General features: G+C 41.4%; 1 protein-coding gene across 1 annotated transcript in view; it reads right to left on the bottom strand.

Annotated features, from left to right (window-relative positions):
• Window positions 1–5,232: 5,232 nt before the first annotated feature.
• The window catches only part of LOC139369891 (contactin-4-like), a 39,048-nt gene continuing 25,474 nt past the window's right edge, over window positions 5,233–18,806 (bottom strand). The window contains 13 exon segments of the mRNA XM_071109173.1: window positions 5,233–5,251; window positions 5,253–5,310; window positions 5,446–5,614; window positions 7,384–7,496; window positions 8,059–8,239; window positions 9,854–9,969; window positions 10,085–10,319; window positions 11,200–11,270; window positions 12,072–12,221; window positions 12,564–12,722; window positions 13,107–13,224; window positions 16,343–16,515; window positions 17,092–17,219. Of these exon segments, the coding sequence (XP_070965274.1) occupies window positions 5,233–5,251; window positions 5,253–5,310; window positions 5,446–5,614; window positions 7,384–7,496; window positions 8,059–8,239; window positions 9,854–9,969; window positions 10,085–10,319; window positions 11,200–11,270; window positions 12,072–12,221; window positions 12,564–12,722; window positions 13,107–13,224; window positions 16,343–16,515; window positions 17,092–17,219 (1,690 nt within the window).

Raw genomic sequence — 18,806 nt, 5'->3', positions numbered from 1 at the left:
AGAATGTGAAGACACCTGTTTCAACAACTACGTTTTTATAGGGTTACTTTATATGTGATTATTATTCATGGTTTTCTCTGAGCCTTGCAAAGTAAGAAAAACTAGTAAAATACTTTTTTAGCTAAAGCACGGGTAGAGAGCAGAATCAGAACGCAGGCATGGAACTATCAAAATCTCTATCTATCAACCCTACAGAGCTGACCTTACAGATTGACTTGAAAATATGCACACCTCCCATTCTGCCAATGTCTCCACATTCCTCTATTTGTGATAACTCTAAGTTGATTTGGTGGTGCACACACATACACCCATAGACACATAGACAAACAGTACATCCAATCCAATACAAACATACAGTAGGGTATACATTGTCCTGAACTGAACATGCTAAGTCCACATATAGTGTCTGACACACTTAAAACATTTGATCTCGCTGTCAGTAAGGTGATGCTTTCCCTTTGAGTACTAATCCGGTTTAAAATGAAGATTATGACTCTGTCATAGCTCCCAGTCCTGAGACCAGCTTTATCAGTACGGCACCTTGACTATTCATTTGAATTTGCAGGCCAAGAAGCTCAAGGTGCTACTTTGCAGATTGAGTGCTTTAACCTGGATCTTAAAACTCTGGGCCCAGCATCTTTTTGAGCCTGAAAAAAATACTTGCAGATGTTACGTTTCAACTTTAGGTCAAGTCTTGTTTATTTACATAATTCTAAAATAGATTCATTGCTTTATTAATGGTCCAATGTAGCCGTTTTTATCTCAATATCAAATCATTTCTGGGTAACAATTATGTATGGGTAACAACTACATACCTTACTGTGATTGTTTTTAATTAAAATGCCAAAACTCCATCTCACCAAAACAGGCTGAAATTTCAGGCAGCTCTTACACTAAAGGGCATTATCATAATTTCCATAATTTCACAGTATTATTCCAACATCATAGTATGGAAATATACACTTAGTGTTCAAAACATTAGGAAAACCTGCTCTTTCCATGACATAGCCTAACCAGGTGAATCCAGGTGAAAGGTATGATCCCTCCTTATTGATGTCACTTGTTAAATCCACTTCAATCAGTGCAGATGAAGGGGAGGAGACAGGTTAAAGAATAATTTTTAAGCCTTGAGACAATCAAGATATGGATTGTGTATGTGTGCCATTCAGAGGGTGAATGGGCAAGACAAAATATTTAAGTGCCTTTGAATGGGGTATGGTAGTAGGAGCCAGGTGCACCAGTTTGAGTGTGTCAAAAACTGCAAAGCTGCTGGGTTTTTCCCGCTCAACAGTTTCCCGTGTGTATCAAGAGTGGTCCACCACCCAAAGGACATCCAGCCAACTTGACACAACTATGGGAAGCATTGGTTTTATACATTCTAATCAATTCCATACAATTATATGTTTCAGGGCGGAATATTCTAATCATTCAATTAACATATAATTCTCAACTAACAATTAAACATGGGTCACCCTACCTGTGGAATGCTTTCGGCACCTTGTGGTTTTTGCCCAGACGAATTGAGGCTGTTCTGGGGGCAAAATAGGGTGCAACTCAATATTAGGAAGGTGTTCCTAATGTTTTGTACACTCAGTGTATCTATAAAACACAGGAAATCACATTTTCTTTACTGTACTGGGCCTTTAATCACTGATTTCGAAATTCAACACACCTCGACAATTCAAAATGTATTTTTCAACATCCACATTTTTTATTTGAACCTTGACAAACTCATTCTATCACCGACATTATTGCAATTCCAGAGAGTTCCTTTAAATCTTGACCCTCCTTTGTGTGTATGCAGTGACCTTTCACCCCCTCTGTGGGAAATCTGGGCCAAATGTTCTCTGGCTCTGCTGCATAAGATCCATTACATGGCCTTAGGAGGGGCTATCTATTCTGTCCCTACTTGAATTAACTGATCACTATCTAACATATATTTAAGTATTGTCAAGAATAAGACTGCTGTGTGTATGATTTAAGACTGACAGTGGATGGTGGGGGGGATCATGACTGGGCTCTGCCAGTAGAAAATGGTGCAGAAATCACAAATGTCACAGATCGTAATTGTTATATAATCTGACAACATGCAGTTCCTTATAAAACTATATATTATTCATCTAGATAGTTTTTTGATGTATTAACATAAGTAATGGGGTGATAAATATTTGTGTTTGATTGATGGGAATTATTGGTATATTGAAAATGCCTACTTTCCCCATTCACTGTTACCTGTATATCATTCATCTCTCCCCTCAATCCACTTACATCAGACTTATTCTCTCAAATATGACAGTAAAGATGACACTGATATACTTCAACTCTGTCAGAGTGAGGAATATAACTACACCTGGAGGTCTAAATCATATCTCTTCACAGTTAATGTTACTGTGAGAAATACAATGCTGTCTGTACCTTCAAAAATGTGTATGTCACTCTCAGGCTACGAATAATGCATAATCACAATATGGCATCTGTAATATTAAATCACAGTTCATGATCGATATTTTGATGGTGTAATGAAAAATAATCTGTTAAAAGAGACCTTAGTTCTCTGTGCTTTATTTGAGACACCTTGTGCAACATAAAGTGACATATAGGACATTGCACCTTTATTTAACCAGGTTAGTACTCTGGATCTACTTTCATTCCTACAATACACCTGCTTCTGTTTTCAGACAGCCTGGTGTCGGCTATGAAATCCCTGGGCTCTCCTCAAGAGTTAGAGCAGGTATCAGGAGATTAATGTCCATGTCCAGACACTTACCTGTCAGCCAACATGACAAGATTATTCCTGTGTGTGGCTGGCTGGAATACACTTACAGTACTCTGCTATGGCATAGACATCACACAGTCTTCATGTCACGCCTCTTCTTGGAAATGTCGTCTGTCATGTGATACACAGTGCTTTGTAAAAATATAATATATTTAGGTCAGCAAATTATATATATCTAAAACGTTACCTAGCACACTATGAAGCAGGTCAATGTGTTGCTGTTAATGTTGACGTGTAACATAGTAAGAAGGAAATATAACAATATCAGATATCAGCGTTCCAATATCATGTATACAACATGATACATTGATTTGGCAGAAAGAAACAACAAATTAAACAATATTTAGCTGGATTCAAAATGGAACTGTGGATTCTCTTTGACACTCGCTATTCCTATTACCTGTGTATTTGCCATTCTAATTGCCTGCTGCAAATCCATTTGTTTTCGTAGACAATCTTTGTTCTCTCTGAAAAAAATGTGGAGTGCCTTCAATCATGCAGGTTAGTGTTTTTCATCATGAATGTCGTTCTGGAGGCAGCTCTGCAGAGTGGTCACTAGTTGGCACAGTTACAAAGTTATAAAATAAGATTTTAAACCTAACCCTAACCACATTGCTAACCCTAACCTTTAATTAAAATCAAAAAGCAAATTTTTTTTTTATGATTCTTTACAACATAGGCAATTTTGACTTTGCAGCTGGCCCATCTGGCAGAAATCGCTCAGTTCTGCCTCCAGAGCAAGATTCATGACAAAGTCGACCTACTTCAATCATATCATAGTAGTAGTGTCCAATAGAGTTCATACATGAGCATTTCAAAGCTTGATTTTCCTTTCTCACAAGTAATCTAAAACTATCTGGAAAATAATCTGTCATTTCTGTATTCATGAGCTATTGATAATTAACAATCAGTATGCAAAAGGCTTTGAGATCGTCTCCAGGCAACCATATAGATCTGAAGCCTACGATACACATATTGATTGGTTTCATGTGGGGAAGGTACATCCACACACGACCCATACATTCAGCAGTATTGAGCTGTTTACAAATACCACCCTGGGATGGCACGAAGAGAGACATTATTTTCTCTTGTTAGAAAGGTTGTTATATTCTCCATAGACATAGCACAATTAACCCTTACCCTAAAATACACTATACATGTATATAATCATGACTTGTTAAGACTCTGTAAAGCACTGGACGATGTTTGTGGGTATAACTGCCAATTTTCATTAGTCGGGTCCGTGTCCTCTGCCAGTTGCAGGGCATCGAATCCAATTCAGGTAATTCAATTCTGATTGAAACAATCCAAATTGTATGCATGGACTGACACTATACTGTAGGAGTTGGATTTGTTAATTTTATGCTAGCCAAGGACCAAAGTATTCAGTTAGATGTTGATCATGTTCAAAAATAAAAGCTGGGTGAGGCAAAGCACAGCAGCCATGCTGTCAATGTTGTGTTCAACCTGTTCATGGTAACTTAATGGTAACCATTAATGCAGAGGAATGTCACACTGACTCCTGTAAATGATGGTTGTCATTCTCCCTGGCACTTTCAAAATGGTACAGACATCTAAAATGAAAACACATTTAAAAATAGACATTTCAATGTGAAACATTTTATTCAGTCTCAATAACATCTCACAGAGATACATTTAGTTTGTTAATACAATAGTATTAAAAGGCTTATGCAACATCTATATCACATTTATGGTAAATAAACAAAAAATAAGCTATCAAGCACACAACTTGAAGTATCTTGATTACCAAACAATTGAAAATGGAGAAAGAGTTAAATGAATGGAACATGATATACAATCTTCCCCAGCTATCAACAAGTTCTGTATATTGATCCAATATGTCTGTGATGGTCATATTGGCCATGATGATGCTGTTAAATTTTGATGATATAATATGTAAAACCTCAAGAATGTCCAAATACCACAGAACTTAGATTTTTTTTCACAGAATTTGCTGAATATTGACGGCAGCCAGACAAACCATATACAGCAACTGTGCTTCATGAAGAAATTAAAGGACAACCTCTGAGTGAACCATGGTCGTTTCAACAGTTGAGTCATCCTAACAGAACGTTTACTGTACAATAACAAATAAACAGGGCACACAGAACACAGGGATGAGACACAAATAGGCCAGGCTCATGTAGATTGTCAAACATTAGAACAATCTTATCATATGTAAAGCCTGACCTTTCTGCATAATATCTAGTGAAATAAAACACTCAAAAGCTTGGTTGACAAATTAACACAAAACTGCATACAAATATAAGGCAATGCAGCTGCATTGAATACTCTAAATAGTAAGCTGATGATTTCACATTTTTGAGAAGTGAATGCTACACATAAAATAACAGTTTGTTATAATCTGCCACATACTTTGCTGAGTAGATGATTCTCAAAGTTATAGTTCATAAAAGGCATTTTAAGTTACAAAGTTAACCTTGAAAGTATAAAAAACATAACTACACAAATGTTCATTGGAGTTGAGCTGAAATGGCCCTTTGAGTTAAGACCTGAAAAAGACAAAGACACATTAACAAGCATACCTGGGTGACTCATAGTTATGAGACAGACATTTGTTTAAGGCACTTTGGAAACCCAAAAGTTAATCCTATGAATGGTGAAAGACAAAAACAGCAATCTCTTACTGGACATCTTTGGTATCCTGATGGGGCCACTGCTGCTGCCATCACCTCCACCACTCAAGACTTTGATCTCAATGAGGTAGTCCTCGCCAGAGGGGACTTGCAGCTCCACACTGGTCCTGTTGGTCTCCACCACGCTGCTCTTTCCAAGCCAGTTCTGACGGTACACCACCTGCACACCCCACAGGACATGCCACAAGAGGTCGCTTCACAGTCCAAGTCCAGAACAAACTATTACATAGAGCCATGACTACATGGAACTCTATTCCACATCAAGTAACTGATGCAAGCAGTAAAATTCGATTTAAAAAACAGAAAAAAACACCTTATGAAACAGCGGGGACTGTGAAGCAAAACAAACACAGGCACAGACACATGCATACACACATACACATGGATTTAGTACTGTAGATATGTAGTAGTGGTGGAGTAGTGGCCTGAGGGCAGACAGTGTGTTCTGAAATCTGTGAATGTATTGTAATGTTTAAAAAAAAATGTATAAACTGCCTTATTTTGCTGGACCCCAGGAAGAGTTGCTGCTGCCTTGCCAGGAACTAATGGGGATCCATAATAAACCCCAGGAAGAGTAGCTGCTGCCTTGCCAGGAACTAATGGGGATCCATAATAAATTCAAAAACCTTGAGACGGGTGAGGGAATATCATGGCGAGTATCTGATTAATACTGATTTAAGCGACACAAGTCATTTGAGCTTAAAGAGAAATTACTGATTTATGGATAATGCCTCTGTACTGTTTCTTTGAAGAAAGAAAAAGTGCTTCTCAGAGAAAGCCAAACTCTTCAGAAAAATAAATAGTATTTTCTTGATCAGTCAAATAGTTTTAAGAAATGTATTGTATTTTTAATGCAGGCTCTTTCCAGAGGATGCCATGAATAGCAAATTATAGTGTGAGGTGTTAGTGTGGCCCCCTGTGGTGCTCAGTGGAGGGGGTGGACCCCTGTGGCGCTCAGTGGAGGCTGGCGTGGCCCCCATGTGGCACTCAGCGGAGGCTGACGTGGCCCCCATGTGGCGCTCTGTGGAAGCTGGCTCTCCCTGTGGTGCTCTGTGGAGGCTTGCGCCTCACTGTGGTGCTCCGTGGAGGCTGGTGTCCCCCTGTGGCGCTCCGTGGAGGCTGGCGCCTCACTGTGGTGCACCGTGGAGGCTGGTGTCCCCGTGTGGTGCTCCGTGGAGGCTGGTGTCCCCCTGTGGTGCTCCGTGGAGGCTGGTATCTCACTGTGGTGCTCCGTGGAGGCTGGTATCTCACTGTGGTGCTCCGTGGAGTCTGGTGTCCCCCCGTGGTGCTCCGTGGAGGCTAGCGTCGCCCTGTGGTGCTCCGTGGAGGCTGGTGTCTCACTGTGGTGCTCCGTGGAGGCTGGTGTCCCCCTGTGGTGCTCCGTGGAGGCTGGTATGACCCCCATGTGGCGGTCAGCGAATGCTGATTTCTGAATGTGGAGCTTCACAGGCTCCTAGCTGCTTCCTCACCTGCTCTCTCAAATCTCTGAGCCACATCCGATCATTCAATTAGAAAATGTATACATTAAAAGAAAGCAGAACGTTTTCTGAGTCATAATCCTCTGCTGAATGCTCCAAGAGTTCAGATACCCAGGATGACATGAAACGCTTCCTGTTACACAGGTTCAAACACAGCAGGTCTTTTTACTACTGCGGAATTCAGGGAGATGGAGAGGCAGGAATCTTCACTGAATGTATCACGGAGAAACAGAGAAACAGGTTTGTTTTGCGTCATATCACTGGGAACAGACTTTTTAATTTTGTACGGCCAGACAGGGACAATCCATATGTGATACTGAAAGTGCTGAGGTTTATATTTCCACTGCGACCAGGGAGTCATTTTTAGAGAACATAGCTGCTGAGGTTAGCCAAGAAACTGCATTTGTTTCCTAGTTTTCAAAGATTCTGCTATTTCACTGACAACACTCACCTTGTATCCTGTCACCTCAGACTCATTTCCCATTGCCTTGACATGCTCCCACTTTAAAAAGATCTTGGAGTTGGTCAAGTTCCATTCAATATTCCCTGGAGGTTGACTTGGTGCTGAAAGATATGCAATCATATAGCAACTCGAGTTAGTCACGTAACATTCCGTCAATAGCTGAAATAACTCCTAAATTACTTTCTCACTTTAACCATCCCCTTATCACTGCTGTATGAAGGAAATCTCAACTAGAAGGGTACAAGGTTAGTGGCTGAATGATTGCCTCTAACTCTGATAAGCTCATAAACATGCTTCCTCTCCATGAGATGTCAAGACAAACAGCATCTTGTCACAGATTTTTGTAATTTTCTAAAAGAGGTCCCTGCTAATTCATGTTGTAGGTATAAGATAATCCAATTCCATCCGTTAGTCTGCAGTCAACACGCAGTCAAGACCATACACAGATGACTGTGTTTCATCTCAGCAGTGCAGTTGATGTAGAGGATTCACAGAGGCTCTAAAGTCATTGAAGTCGTATTATATCCTGCTGCATTTTACCACAATTGCATTAATGTAAACCTCTGCGGGATATGCAGGCTTCATGAACGTGCAAGCAGACTTGTAAAGAGAGAAATGCTCAAATTGCATGTGACAGCTGTCCCATCTCAGAAAAAAACTCACGTGGTTTCTTGGTGGTGACATTGACTGCAGGGCTAGAAGGCCCTGCTCCAGCACTGTTCTGGGCCCTGACTGAGATCAGATACAACGTACTTCCCATGAGTCCAGAGAGAAGGGCCACAGTATCCGTGACCTTCACCATCTCAGCATCACTCTCCTGCACCCCCTCCTCCCAACAAAGCACCTGGAACCAAAGACATGAAGGTTATCTCAGACCTCCTGGCAGCATTAGAAACACTTCCAGCACTGTTGTTTGCTGATTTCATTCTGGACCTGATGAACAGGGGCTGTGAGTGAACAATGAAGGTCAAGTTAAAATCTCTCTGGGATCGTTCGGGACGCTAGCGTCCCACCTCGCCAACAGCCAGTGAAAGTGCAGGGCAACAAATTCAAAACAACAGAAATCTCATAATTAAAATTCCTCAACCATACAAGTATTTACCACCATTTTAAAGATAGACTTCTCGTTAATCCAACCACAGTGTCCGATTTCAAAAAGGCTTTTCGGCAAAATCAGAACATATCATTATGTTAGGTCAGCAAATAGTCACAGAAAGCATTCAGCAACTTTCCAACCAAAGAGAGGTGTCACAAAAAGCAGAAATATAGATCAAATGAATCACTAACCTTTGACGATCTTCATCAGATGACACTCCCAGGACTCAATGTTACACAATACATGTATATTTTGTTCGATCAAGTTCATTTTTATATCCAAAAACCTCAGTTTACATTGGCGCCATGTTCAGAAATGCCTCCAAAACATCCGGAGAAATTGCAGAGAGCCACATCAAATAACAGAAATACTCATCATAAACTTTGATGAAAGATACATGTTTTACATAAAATTAAAGATAAACTTGTTCTTAATGCAACCACTGAGTCAGATTTCAAAAAAGCTTTACGGCAAAAGCACAATATTCAGTAACCTGAGAACAGCGTTCAGCCACAAATGGAAGCCATACAGTTACCCGCCAAATTGTGGAGTCAACAAAAGTCATAAATAGCATTATAAATCTTCACTTACCTTTGCTGATCTTCGTCGGAATGCACTCCCAGGTCTCCCACTTCCACAAGAAATGTTTGTTTTGTTCGATTACATCCACATTTATGTCCAATAGGCAATCACGTCAATTAAACTACAAACCACTACAAACCACATTTCCCACTTCCTGGTTAGATTTGTCTCAGGTTTTTGCCTGCCATATGTGTTCTGTTATACTCACAGACATCATTCAAACAGTTTTAGAAACTTCAGAGTGTTTTCTATTAAATACTACTAATGATATGCATATATTAGCATCTGGGACAGAGTAGCAGGCAGTTTACTCTGGGCACCTTATTCATCCAAGCTACTCAATACTGCCCCCCTGCCTGGGCCTTCCCTATAGGCAGCCAGTCCTGGGCTATTCTAAGGAAGAACGGGTAAGATCCTCAGGGTGTTCCATCATGAGGGACAATGCTTGTTGTGGAGGAAATTGACATATGATGTTCACACTTGTGAGTGGTGATTTATAGAACACTACTCAGGCAGGGTAGCAGCCAGGGTATAAGGGTCCTTGGGAGACCAGAACAGCTTTGGACAGACCTCTTCATTCTCCAGATTATATGGTGAGAAATCTACCCGTATCCCAAGCATTTTTACAGGGTAGGGGAGATGTCAAGTTTTTGCCACTGGTAGTTCTATTTAAATGCATGCCGACCCATTGCAGAGCCAATCATACTGAGGATAATATATATATATCATGTTGTTTTCTGCTCTCTACCAGCATCATGAATGTTGGGATATTTGTCATACCTCATATCCAATGATCTTCCCACTGCTGGCTGTCTGGGGGATGGGTTCCCAGTACACCTCGATTTCAGAGGCTGATAGCGTCCGGGCCAACACTCTGGACGGAGCTATAGAGGGCTCTAAACATGAAAAGATGACACCAAGAATATTATCAAAAAATGGTAAACATTCAAGTCAAACTAACCCAAACTTTCCGTTTCATCAACAACTTGACCAATAGTCAAAGGAACTAACCTTCCTCTGCAGAATACACTACAACCACATGGCTAGATGGGCCTTCTCCTTCGTTGTTGTAGACTCCAACTTTCACCTCAAATTGGGAGAGGGGAGGGATGCTGTCGTTCCTGAAGGTGTATCTTGATGCATCAGGTGAAGGCAGCACAGTCTGTTTCCACGTGGTTGTACCAAGAGAACGAAAAGCCACAATATATCCAAATTCCTCTCCATTCTGTAGTTCCTCTGGTATCGGCTATGAGACAAAGACATTTTGACAGCATAAATTGTAGATTTTTTTCCCCATTGGTTGTAAACTGAATATCAAATGACTATATGAACTGGAAAAGTCAAATTCTGAATAGCCAAATTCCACAACATCAACACGTTAATACATGCATCAGCCAAAATAAAGGAAACACCTGAGTTAATGAGGTACACAAAGTATATTGAAAGAAAGTGCTTCCACACAGGTGTGGCTCCTGAGTTAATTAAGCAATTAAAACATCCCATCATGCTTAGTGTCATGCCCAGTTGCCCATTATTTTGGCTACCATGGCTAGAAGAAGAGATTTCAGTGAAGAGTGTGTGTGTGTGTCTCAGTCACCATCTCTTTACCCAATTTAACAACTTATGGGAGATTCTGGAGCGGCGCCTGAGACACTGTTTTCCCACCGCCATCAACGAAACATCAAATGATGCAATTTGTCGTGTAAGAAAGGTGCCGCATCCCTCCAATATATACCAGACACTTGTAGAGTTAAGGCAAAGGTGCTTCCTTTCCTTGGCAGTTACCTTTATATCCAAAGCTATACACACTTCCTAAACCATTCTGCATGATAAGCCAAATCACTTTCAGAGATCCACAGAAACACCCATTCTGAGACATCATCCTAGATTTATGCACATACAATTTCCACCATCGCTGAATCTTGCATTTTGATTTACACACCAGGGGAGCCGTTTGGAGGAGGCACATATCTAGGCAAGACAGCTCTTGTTTTAATTAAAACCCATTTAATTGAAGTCACATTGCCGTAGAGAATTCTGTCAAACCCCATTCATGTCAGAAGAGTGATTTGAAAACAGCCGTCACAATGAAGACATATTCTAATAAATCTGATCAGCAAGCTTACCTCCCATTGGATAACCAGTTCTCCTCGGCTACCTCCTCCTCCACTCACATTACCCGGTGCTACTTCAGGAACTGGATGGACAGAAACAACAACAGTGTCTAATATAAGGGTGTGTATTCCTTCAGAGGGGGGAGTAAAAGCATATTTGAATCCTTACTACTCCAAAACCATACAGAAGCCTTGATATCACTATCATAGTGCCCCTAATCACAATACGGTTTCCTAAATTCACAAAGCAAAGGCTTGTTTTTTAAAAATCCAATTACATTTAGGTTGATACTGTCACAAGCGCCTGTGCATACTTGCCTATAAAGGTTACACACACACACACACACACACACACACACACACACACACACACACACACACACACACACACACACTAACCAGCTCAAAATAGACACTTTTAAGTCATTGCCTGATGGCATGCGTGGGTATTTCACACGGTTCCTGTTGATACTGCTGACATGAATTAATCATGTTAGGTTTTCCTGAGTGCTGATATACACAGCATCTAAATGCTTAAAAGGTATGATGCATCCTGCTCGGTTGGTTCTAATCTAATGAGCAAAAGTATCAAAAGTGTCAATATCCACATGGCTGTGTCAGCCGTGTCATCTAAACACATGAACAAATTCTCACTTTCTTTGCCTATTAGGTAAATCATTAACACCTGTCTCGGTGTCTGTCGATTGGAACAAAGCTGATTCTGTCTTCATTACACATAATTAGCGATAAGAAAGGCACGGTAAAAGTGACTGTGGGATCTACATGGTGAAATCTATCAGGGGAAGAACAGAACACTCAATAAAAGTTACACTAATCAGACAGTTAGATTCACCATGAGAGGACAGAAAGGAATTAAAAAGTACCTGCTGCTTTTGTTCGAATCTGCTTGGATTGCATGCTGGGCTCTCCAACACCCACATTGTTGCTAGCCACCACCCTGAATTCATAATCCACCCAGGGGTTTAAATCTATCACCGTTGCATGAAACATCTGTCCAGGCACAGAATCAGGAACTAGGATTAAAGAATTTAGAATTTAAATACATATTGATTCTCATCCATCAACAAATCACATTTCAGAAAGCATCTATGTTATCAAAGACTGTCTGTGATACAATTCAATCAATATAACTTATCCCAGAAGGCCCCTGAGATAACAAATGAGTAAAAAGAAAGCAATACTCCTGTTCACATCATCCCCGAAGCTGACTCTTCTCACAATATTATCATAGTACAGAAACCACCAAATTATATATCTCTATGACAGAAACATTCTCTGAATATAATGTCCTGTAGAAAACACTTCCATAAAGGCTGTAGTGTCTAAGCAAATGGATGGGCTGGTGTTGTAGCTACCTGTCCTGACGGCCTGCCAGCCGATGGAGAAGGGGGTCCTGGCCTGGATGCTGTATGTGGTGACAGGGCTGTGGTTGTCTGGCCCAGACCCCCAGGAGAGCTGGGCACTGGAGTCAGTGATCTCCCCCACCATGAGGCCCTCTGGGGCACCGGGTGGTCCTGACAGAACAGGGAGACAACCACTGTCAAAGAGCTCTATTGTGTCAGCCAAAAAAGGATGGCAGGATTAAACCAGTTTCATGCAAGGCAGTCAAAAGAGAAAGACTTTTAATATTTCACCCAACGGAGCTAAAGATCCTTCAATTGATGAGGGGAAATACAAAATGATTCAAAAAGGAAGAAGTGGAAAATTAATGTATTGATTTAGAGATGATCCTGTAGTCATTATTTAACACTGAATGAATGTCACCGAGAATAGTTGGCTGAAGTAAAGAGAATGAATAGAGTGTGATAATGTCTGAGGTTTTCTAATTCCTCTTTAGATGATTGCTACAGCGTGTCAGAAATACAAAGTAGCATCACAGTGAGGAAGTGCGTGCGTACCTCTGACAATGAGGTCGGCTGCTGCTGAGACACTGTCCACCACGGTGTGAACCATGCACACATACTTCCCAGAATGCTTTAGCTGAATATTCCTGACCATCAGATCACCAGCTGATTCCTGATGACAATAGAACAGGACAAAGTGTAATTTCACAACAATACTAGTAATTCCAAATACAGTCATTCAATAACAATTTTTCATGTTGTGTACCAATAATCATTCTGATAACGTTTCAACTCTCTGTACGCTATGGCAGTAGCAGGAAGAACTAGGCCAGGCTAGGTCTTTAGAGAGAGAAAAGAGCAGGTAGGAACACTGGAGTGACACTGGTTCTAACAGTCCTTGTGTTAAACAAACGACTTCCTGAACTTTAAGAGCTCTGCTAAATGATGCTGACAGTAAAAATGTCAGTGTTATACAGCCCATTTTAGCGCAGGGTCTTTCTTTGTGTGCTCAGCAGACCAGAGGATACATCCTGTAATCAGACAGATATGTGCTCTGATTCAGAGGGGTTGGGTTAAATGTGGAAGAACAATTTCAGTTGAATGCATTCAGCTATACAACTGACTATGTATCCCCCTTTCCGTGTTCAATTCCTTGTTCACAGGAGTATTTTCTTATTTTGTATTTATTTAACTAGGCAAGTCAGTTAAGAACAGATTCTTATTTTCAATGACAGCCTAGGAACAGTGGGTTAACTGCCTTGTTCAGGGGCAAGATTGTTACCTTGCAACCTTTTGGTTAGTAGTCCAACACTCTAACCACTAGGCTACCTACCGAGTATCATGTGGTCTACTCCTAAGATCAGCTCTCTCGCTACAAGTTTTACCTGGCCAGGCCTCCATGTTAAATGCCCTAGTCTTGTTTGACTTGTAGGTGTACTGTTGCAGTACACAGACGTGAGCAGAGATGCCTGTGTATAGCCTGTCTCCTGTACAGTACAGGTCAGAGTTTCCCGACCCTGGTCTTCCAGTATCCCCAACAGTACACATTTTTATTGTAACCCTGGACAAGCACACCTGATTCAACTTGTAATCATCAAGCCCTCAATGAGCTGAATGAGGTGTTTGTCCAGGGCTACAACAACGTTAATTGTTGGGGGTACTGGGGGACCAGGGTCGGTGTATTGTTGGGGGTACTGGAGGACCAGGGTTGGTGTATTGTTGGGGGTACTGAAGGACCAGACTGGAGGACCAGGGTCGGTGTATTGTTGGGGGTACTGGAGGACCAGGGTTGGTGTATTGTTGGGGGTACTGGAGGACCAGGGTTGGTGTATTGTTGGGGGTACTGGAGGACCAGGGTTGGTGTATTGTTGGGGGTACTGGAGGACCAGGGTTGGTGTATTGTTGGGGGTACTGGAGGACCAGGGTTGGTGTACTGTTGGGGGTACTGGAGGACCAGGGTTGGTGTATTGTTGGGGGTACTGGAGGACCAGGGTTGGTGTATTGTTGGGGGTACTGGAGGACCAGGGTTGGTGTATTGTTGGGGGTACTGGAGGACCAGGGTCGGTGTATTGTTGTGGGTACTGGATGACCAGGGTCGGTGTATTGTTGGGGGTACTGGAGGACCAGGGTCGGGAAACATTGATATACAGTGCCTTCGGAAAGTATACAGACCCCTTGACTTTTTTCACACTTTGTTACGCTACAGCCTCATTCTAAAATTGATTTAATAAAACAATTTCCTCATCAATCTACACACAATACCCCATAATGATGAAGCGAAAACAGGTTCAGAATTTGTTCCAAATGTATAAAAAAAAAAAACGGTAATACCTTATTTACATAAGTATTTAGACCCTAAAAATGAGCTCTGGTGCATCCTGTTTCCATTGATCAACCTTATGTTTCTAAAATGATTGGAGTCCACCTGTGGTAAATTCAATTGATTGGACATGATTTGGAAAGGCACACACCTTTCTATATAAGGTCCCACAGTTGATAGTGCTTGTCAGAGCAAAAACCAAGCAATGAGGTTGAAGGAATTGTCCGTAGAGCTCAGAGATAGGATTGTGTCGAGGCACAGATCTGGGGAAGCCTTCTTACCTTCTGCAGTACCATTTCTGCAGCATTGAAGGTCCCCAAGAACACAGTGGCCTCCATCATTCTGAAATGGAAGAAGTTTGGATCCAGCAAGACTCTTCCTAGAACTGTCCGCCTGGCCAAACTGAGCAATCGGGTGAAAAGGGCCTTGGTCAGGGAAGTGACCAAGAACCAAATGGTCACTCTGACAAAGCTCTAGAGTTCCTCTGTGGAGATGGGAGAACCTTCCAGATGAACAACCATCTCTGCCGCACTCCACCAATCAGGCCTTTATAGTAGAGTAGACAGACGGAAGCAACTCCTCAGTAAAAGGCGAATGACAGCTCACTTGAAGTTTGCCAAAAGCACCTAAAGACTACCATGAAAAACAAGATTCTCTGGTCTGATGATTGATCTCTGTGGCCTGAATGTCAAGCGTCACATCTGGAGGAAATCTGGCACCATCCCTATGGTGAAGCATCTTGTGGGGTTGTGTTTTTCAGTAGCAGGGAAAACTAGTCGGGATCGAGGCAAAGATGAACGGAGCAATGTACAGAGAGATCCTTGATGAAAACCTGCTCCAGAGTGCTCAGTACCTCAGACTGGGGTGAAGGTTCACCTTCTAACAGGACAACGACCCTAAGCACACAGCCAAGATAACACAGGAGTGGCTTCGGGACAAGTCTCTGAATGTCCTTGACTGAATGACCTTGAGCCAAAGCCCGGACTTGAACCCAATCGAACATCTCTGGAGAGACCTGAAAATAGCCGTGCAGCAACGCTCCCTATCCAACCCGAAAGAGCTTAAAATAATCCGCAGAGAAGAATGGGAGAAACTCCCCAAACAGAGGTGTGCCAAGCTTGTAGCGTCATACCCAAGAAGACTTGAGGTTGTAATCGCTGCCAAAGGTGCTTCAACAAAGAACTGAGTAAAGGGTCTGAATACTTAGGTAAATGTCAGGTTGGATGGGGAGCGTCGCTGCACAGCTATTTTCAGGTCTCTCCAGAGATGTTAGATCGGGTTCAAGTCCGGGCTGTAATATTCCTATAAGCAAAAAAATAAAAAGTACATTTTTGCTTTGTCATTATTGTGTGTAGATTGATATGGGGGAAAAAAATATTTAAATCATTTTTTGAATTACGGCTGTAACGTGTCAAAATGTGGAGAAATTCAAGGAGTCTGAATACTTTCTGAAAGCAGTGTAGGTACATACCCCTCCTATCATCTCAAAGTGGTCCTGTTTGTTAAAATCAATGAGTTTGCCGTTGAAGAACCACTTAAAGGTGGGATCCAGGGAGGAGTCTCGGGACACTTCACATGGCAACACGATGCTCTGTCCCACAGTGGCATCCACACTCAGTGGTGGAACCGTTATCTTGGTTGGCTCTGTTTGACAACACAGAAAAACAAACACAGGATCATGTGTTACTGGAGCCGTGCTACAATATTTGAATATGGGCCTGCTGCTGGAAAAATGTCCTGTTCATGTTGACAAGATGTTTTAAATTAAATGCTTATTCCTTTCAATCCAATTACCATGTTTGGGGAATTTTGTTGTTGTTGTATTGATATAGTCTTGAGACTGAATAATTCATCATAATGCAATGATGGTGTCAAATTAATACTACATGAACAACCATCAGTTATTAAAACAGACAAATCAACATATTTAAACAACAGCTCTTTTTTTAAATCATCATGAAATATCTGACTTGGGTGGAACATAACATCTCTCTCCTCACTACTCTAGATGCCAGGGATTTTCTCCCCTCTGCTGTGTGACCAATAACTCACAGCTGACAAAACCAAGGATGATGAGTTATGTTTCTGTCAAACCAGCAGGAACATAAAACAACTATATATTTCATTATCAATTTCATGCTTGGCTTAGTATTTCCCCCTCTAAACACAGGTTTAAACCATCTGCTTAAAGGGTAGTGAAATCCGTGTCCGGAAAAGTACCTTTCACCACCAGAGTACCAGTACTGCTTGATGTCCCAAAGGGGTTCCTGGCCACACAGGTGTACCTCCCTCCGTCTGATTTGCTGATGTTGGTGATACGGAGAGTTCCATCCTCCATAATAGTCCGTCTGACAAAAATGAAGGAACAGACAACTGTTGTTATCCGGATCAATAATGATTTGATAGCACTGACTGGGTTATATAGGGATTCTAAATGATGATTAGCATTCAAATACATCAACACTTGTGGCTTAATCTCGATTATAAACTGGGTGGTTCGAGACCCTGAATGCTGATTGGGTGAAAGCTGTGGTATATCAGACCCTATACCATGGTTATGACAAAACATTTATTTTTACTGTTCTAATTACATTGGTAACTAGTTTATAATAGCAATAAGGCACCTCAGGGGTTTGTGATATATGTCCAATATACAAGCGTTGCGTCGTGCCTATGAACAGTCATTAGCCGTGTTATATTGGCCATATACCACATCCCCTCGGGCCTTATTGCTTAAATAGCCTACATCCATGTTGTAGTTTGAATGACAAGTATTTCATGAATTTAAAACTGAATTGTCTGGAAGACTGAATTCTCTACAAGCACATTTGCACATTTCAGAACAGAGCAATTATCTTAGTTGAAGCAGAACAGATTTGCTGTTGGGTCGACATGCTATTGAAAGCACAAAAGATTAAATGTGCATTTTAATAGAATACACAGTGGGACACTAAGGCCAATGAGGATAGGGGAAGGAAAAGAGAGCAGAACAACAGTGAGAGATGATTCACTCCGAATTGGAATCTTTACCTGCGGCCTTGTAATTATACAACATGTGTGAGATCCTATAGACACACTAAAAGCCATTTCCAAAAGGTAATGAAAGCAGATATGACTAAAGAGCCATCTCACTTGTAGCTGGCTGTCTGGACACAGTGAGATACCGAGGAAACTCGAGCAACAATGTTGAAAAAGGCACATTACTGAAATACTAATCAGGGACGATTGTAGACTACATACAGTTGAAGTCGGAAAGTATACTCATAAAGTATACTGTATACTCATTCAGATTTGTAAAATACTGTACATTTCTGAGGTGCAAAGGAACAGTCAAAGGTACAGTTGAAGTTTACATACACCTTAGCCAAATACATTTAAACTCAGTTTTCACAATTCCTGACATTTAATGCTAGTAAAAATTCCATGTCTTAGGTCAGTTTATTTTAAGAACGTGAAATGTCAGAATAACAGTAGAGAGAATGATTTATTTCAGCTTTTATTTCTTTCATCACATTCCCAGTGGGCCAGAAGCTTACATACACTCAATTAGGATTTGGTAGCATTGCCTTTAAATTGTTTAACTTGGGTCAAACGTTTCAGGTAGCCTTCCACAAGCTTCCCACAATAAGTTGGGTGAATTTTGGGCCATTCCTCCTGACAGAGCTGGTGTAACTGAGTCAGGTTTGTACGCCTCCTTGCTCACACACGCTTTTTCAGTTCTGCCCACACATTTTCTACAGGTTTGAGGGCGGGGCTTTGTTATAGGTTTGAGGGCGGGGCTTTGTTATGGCCACTCCAATACCTTGACTGTTGTCGTCCTTAAGCCATTTTGCCACAACTTTGGAAGTATGCTTGGGGTTATTGTCCATTTGGAAGACCCATTTGCAACCAAGCTTTAACTTCCTGACTGATGTCTTGAGATGTTGCTTCAATAT

The sequence above is a fragment of the Oncorhynchus clarkii genome, chromosome 17 (assembly GCF_045791955.1).
Source record: "Oncorhynchus clarkii lewisi isolate Uvic-CL-2024 chromosome 17, UVic_Ocla_1.0, whole genome shotgun sequence".
Classification (NCBI taxonomy): Eukaryota; Metazoa; Chordata; class Actinopteri; order Salmoniformes; family Salmonidae; genus Oncorhynchus; species Oncorhynchus clarkii.
This window is presented reverse-complemented; position numbering and strand designations above follow the sequence as displayed.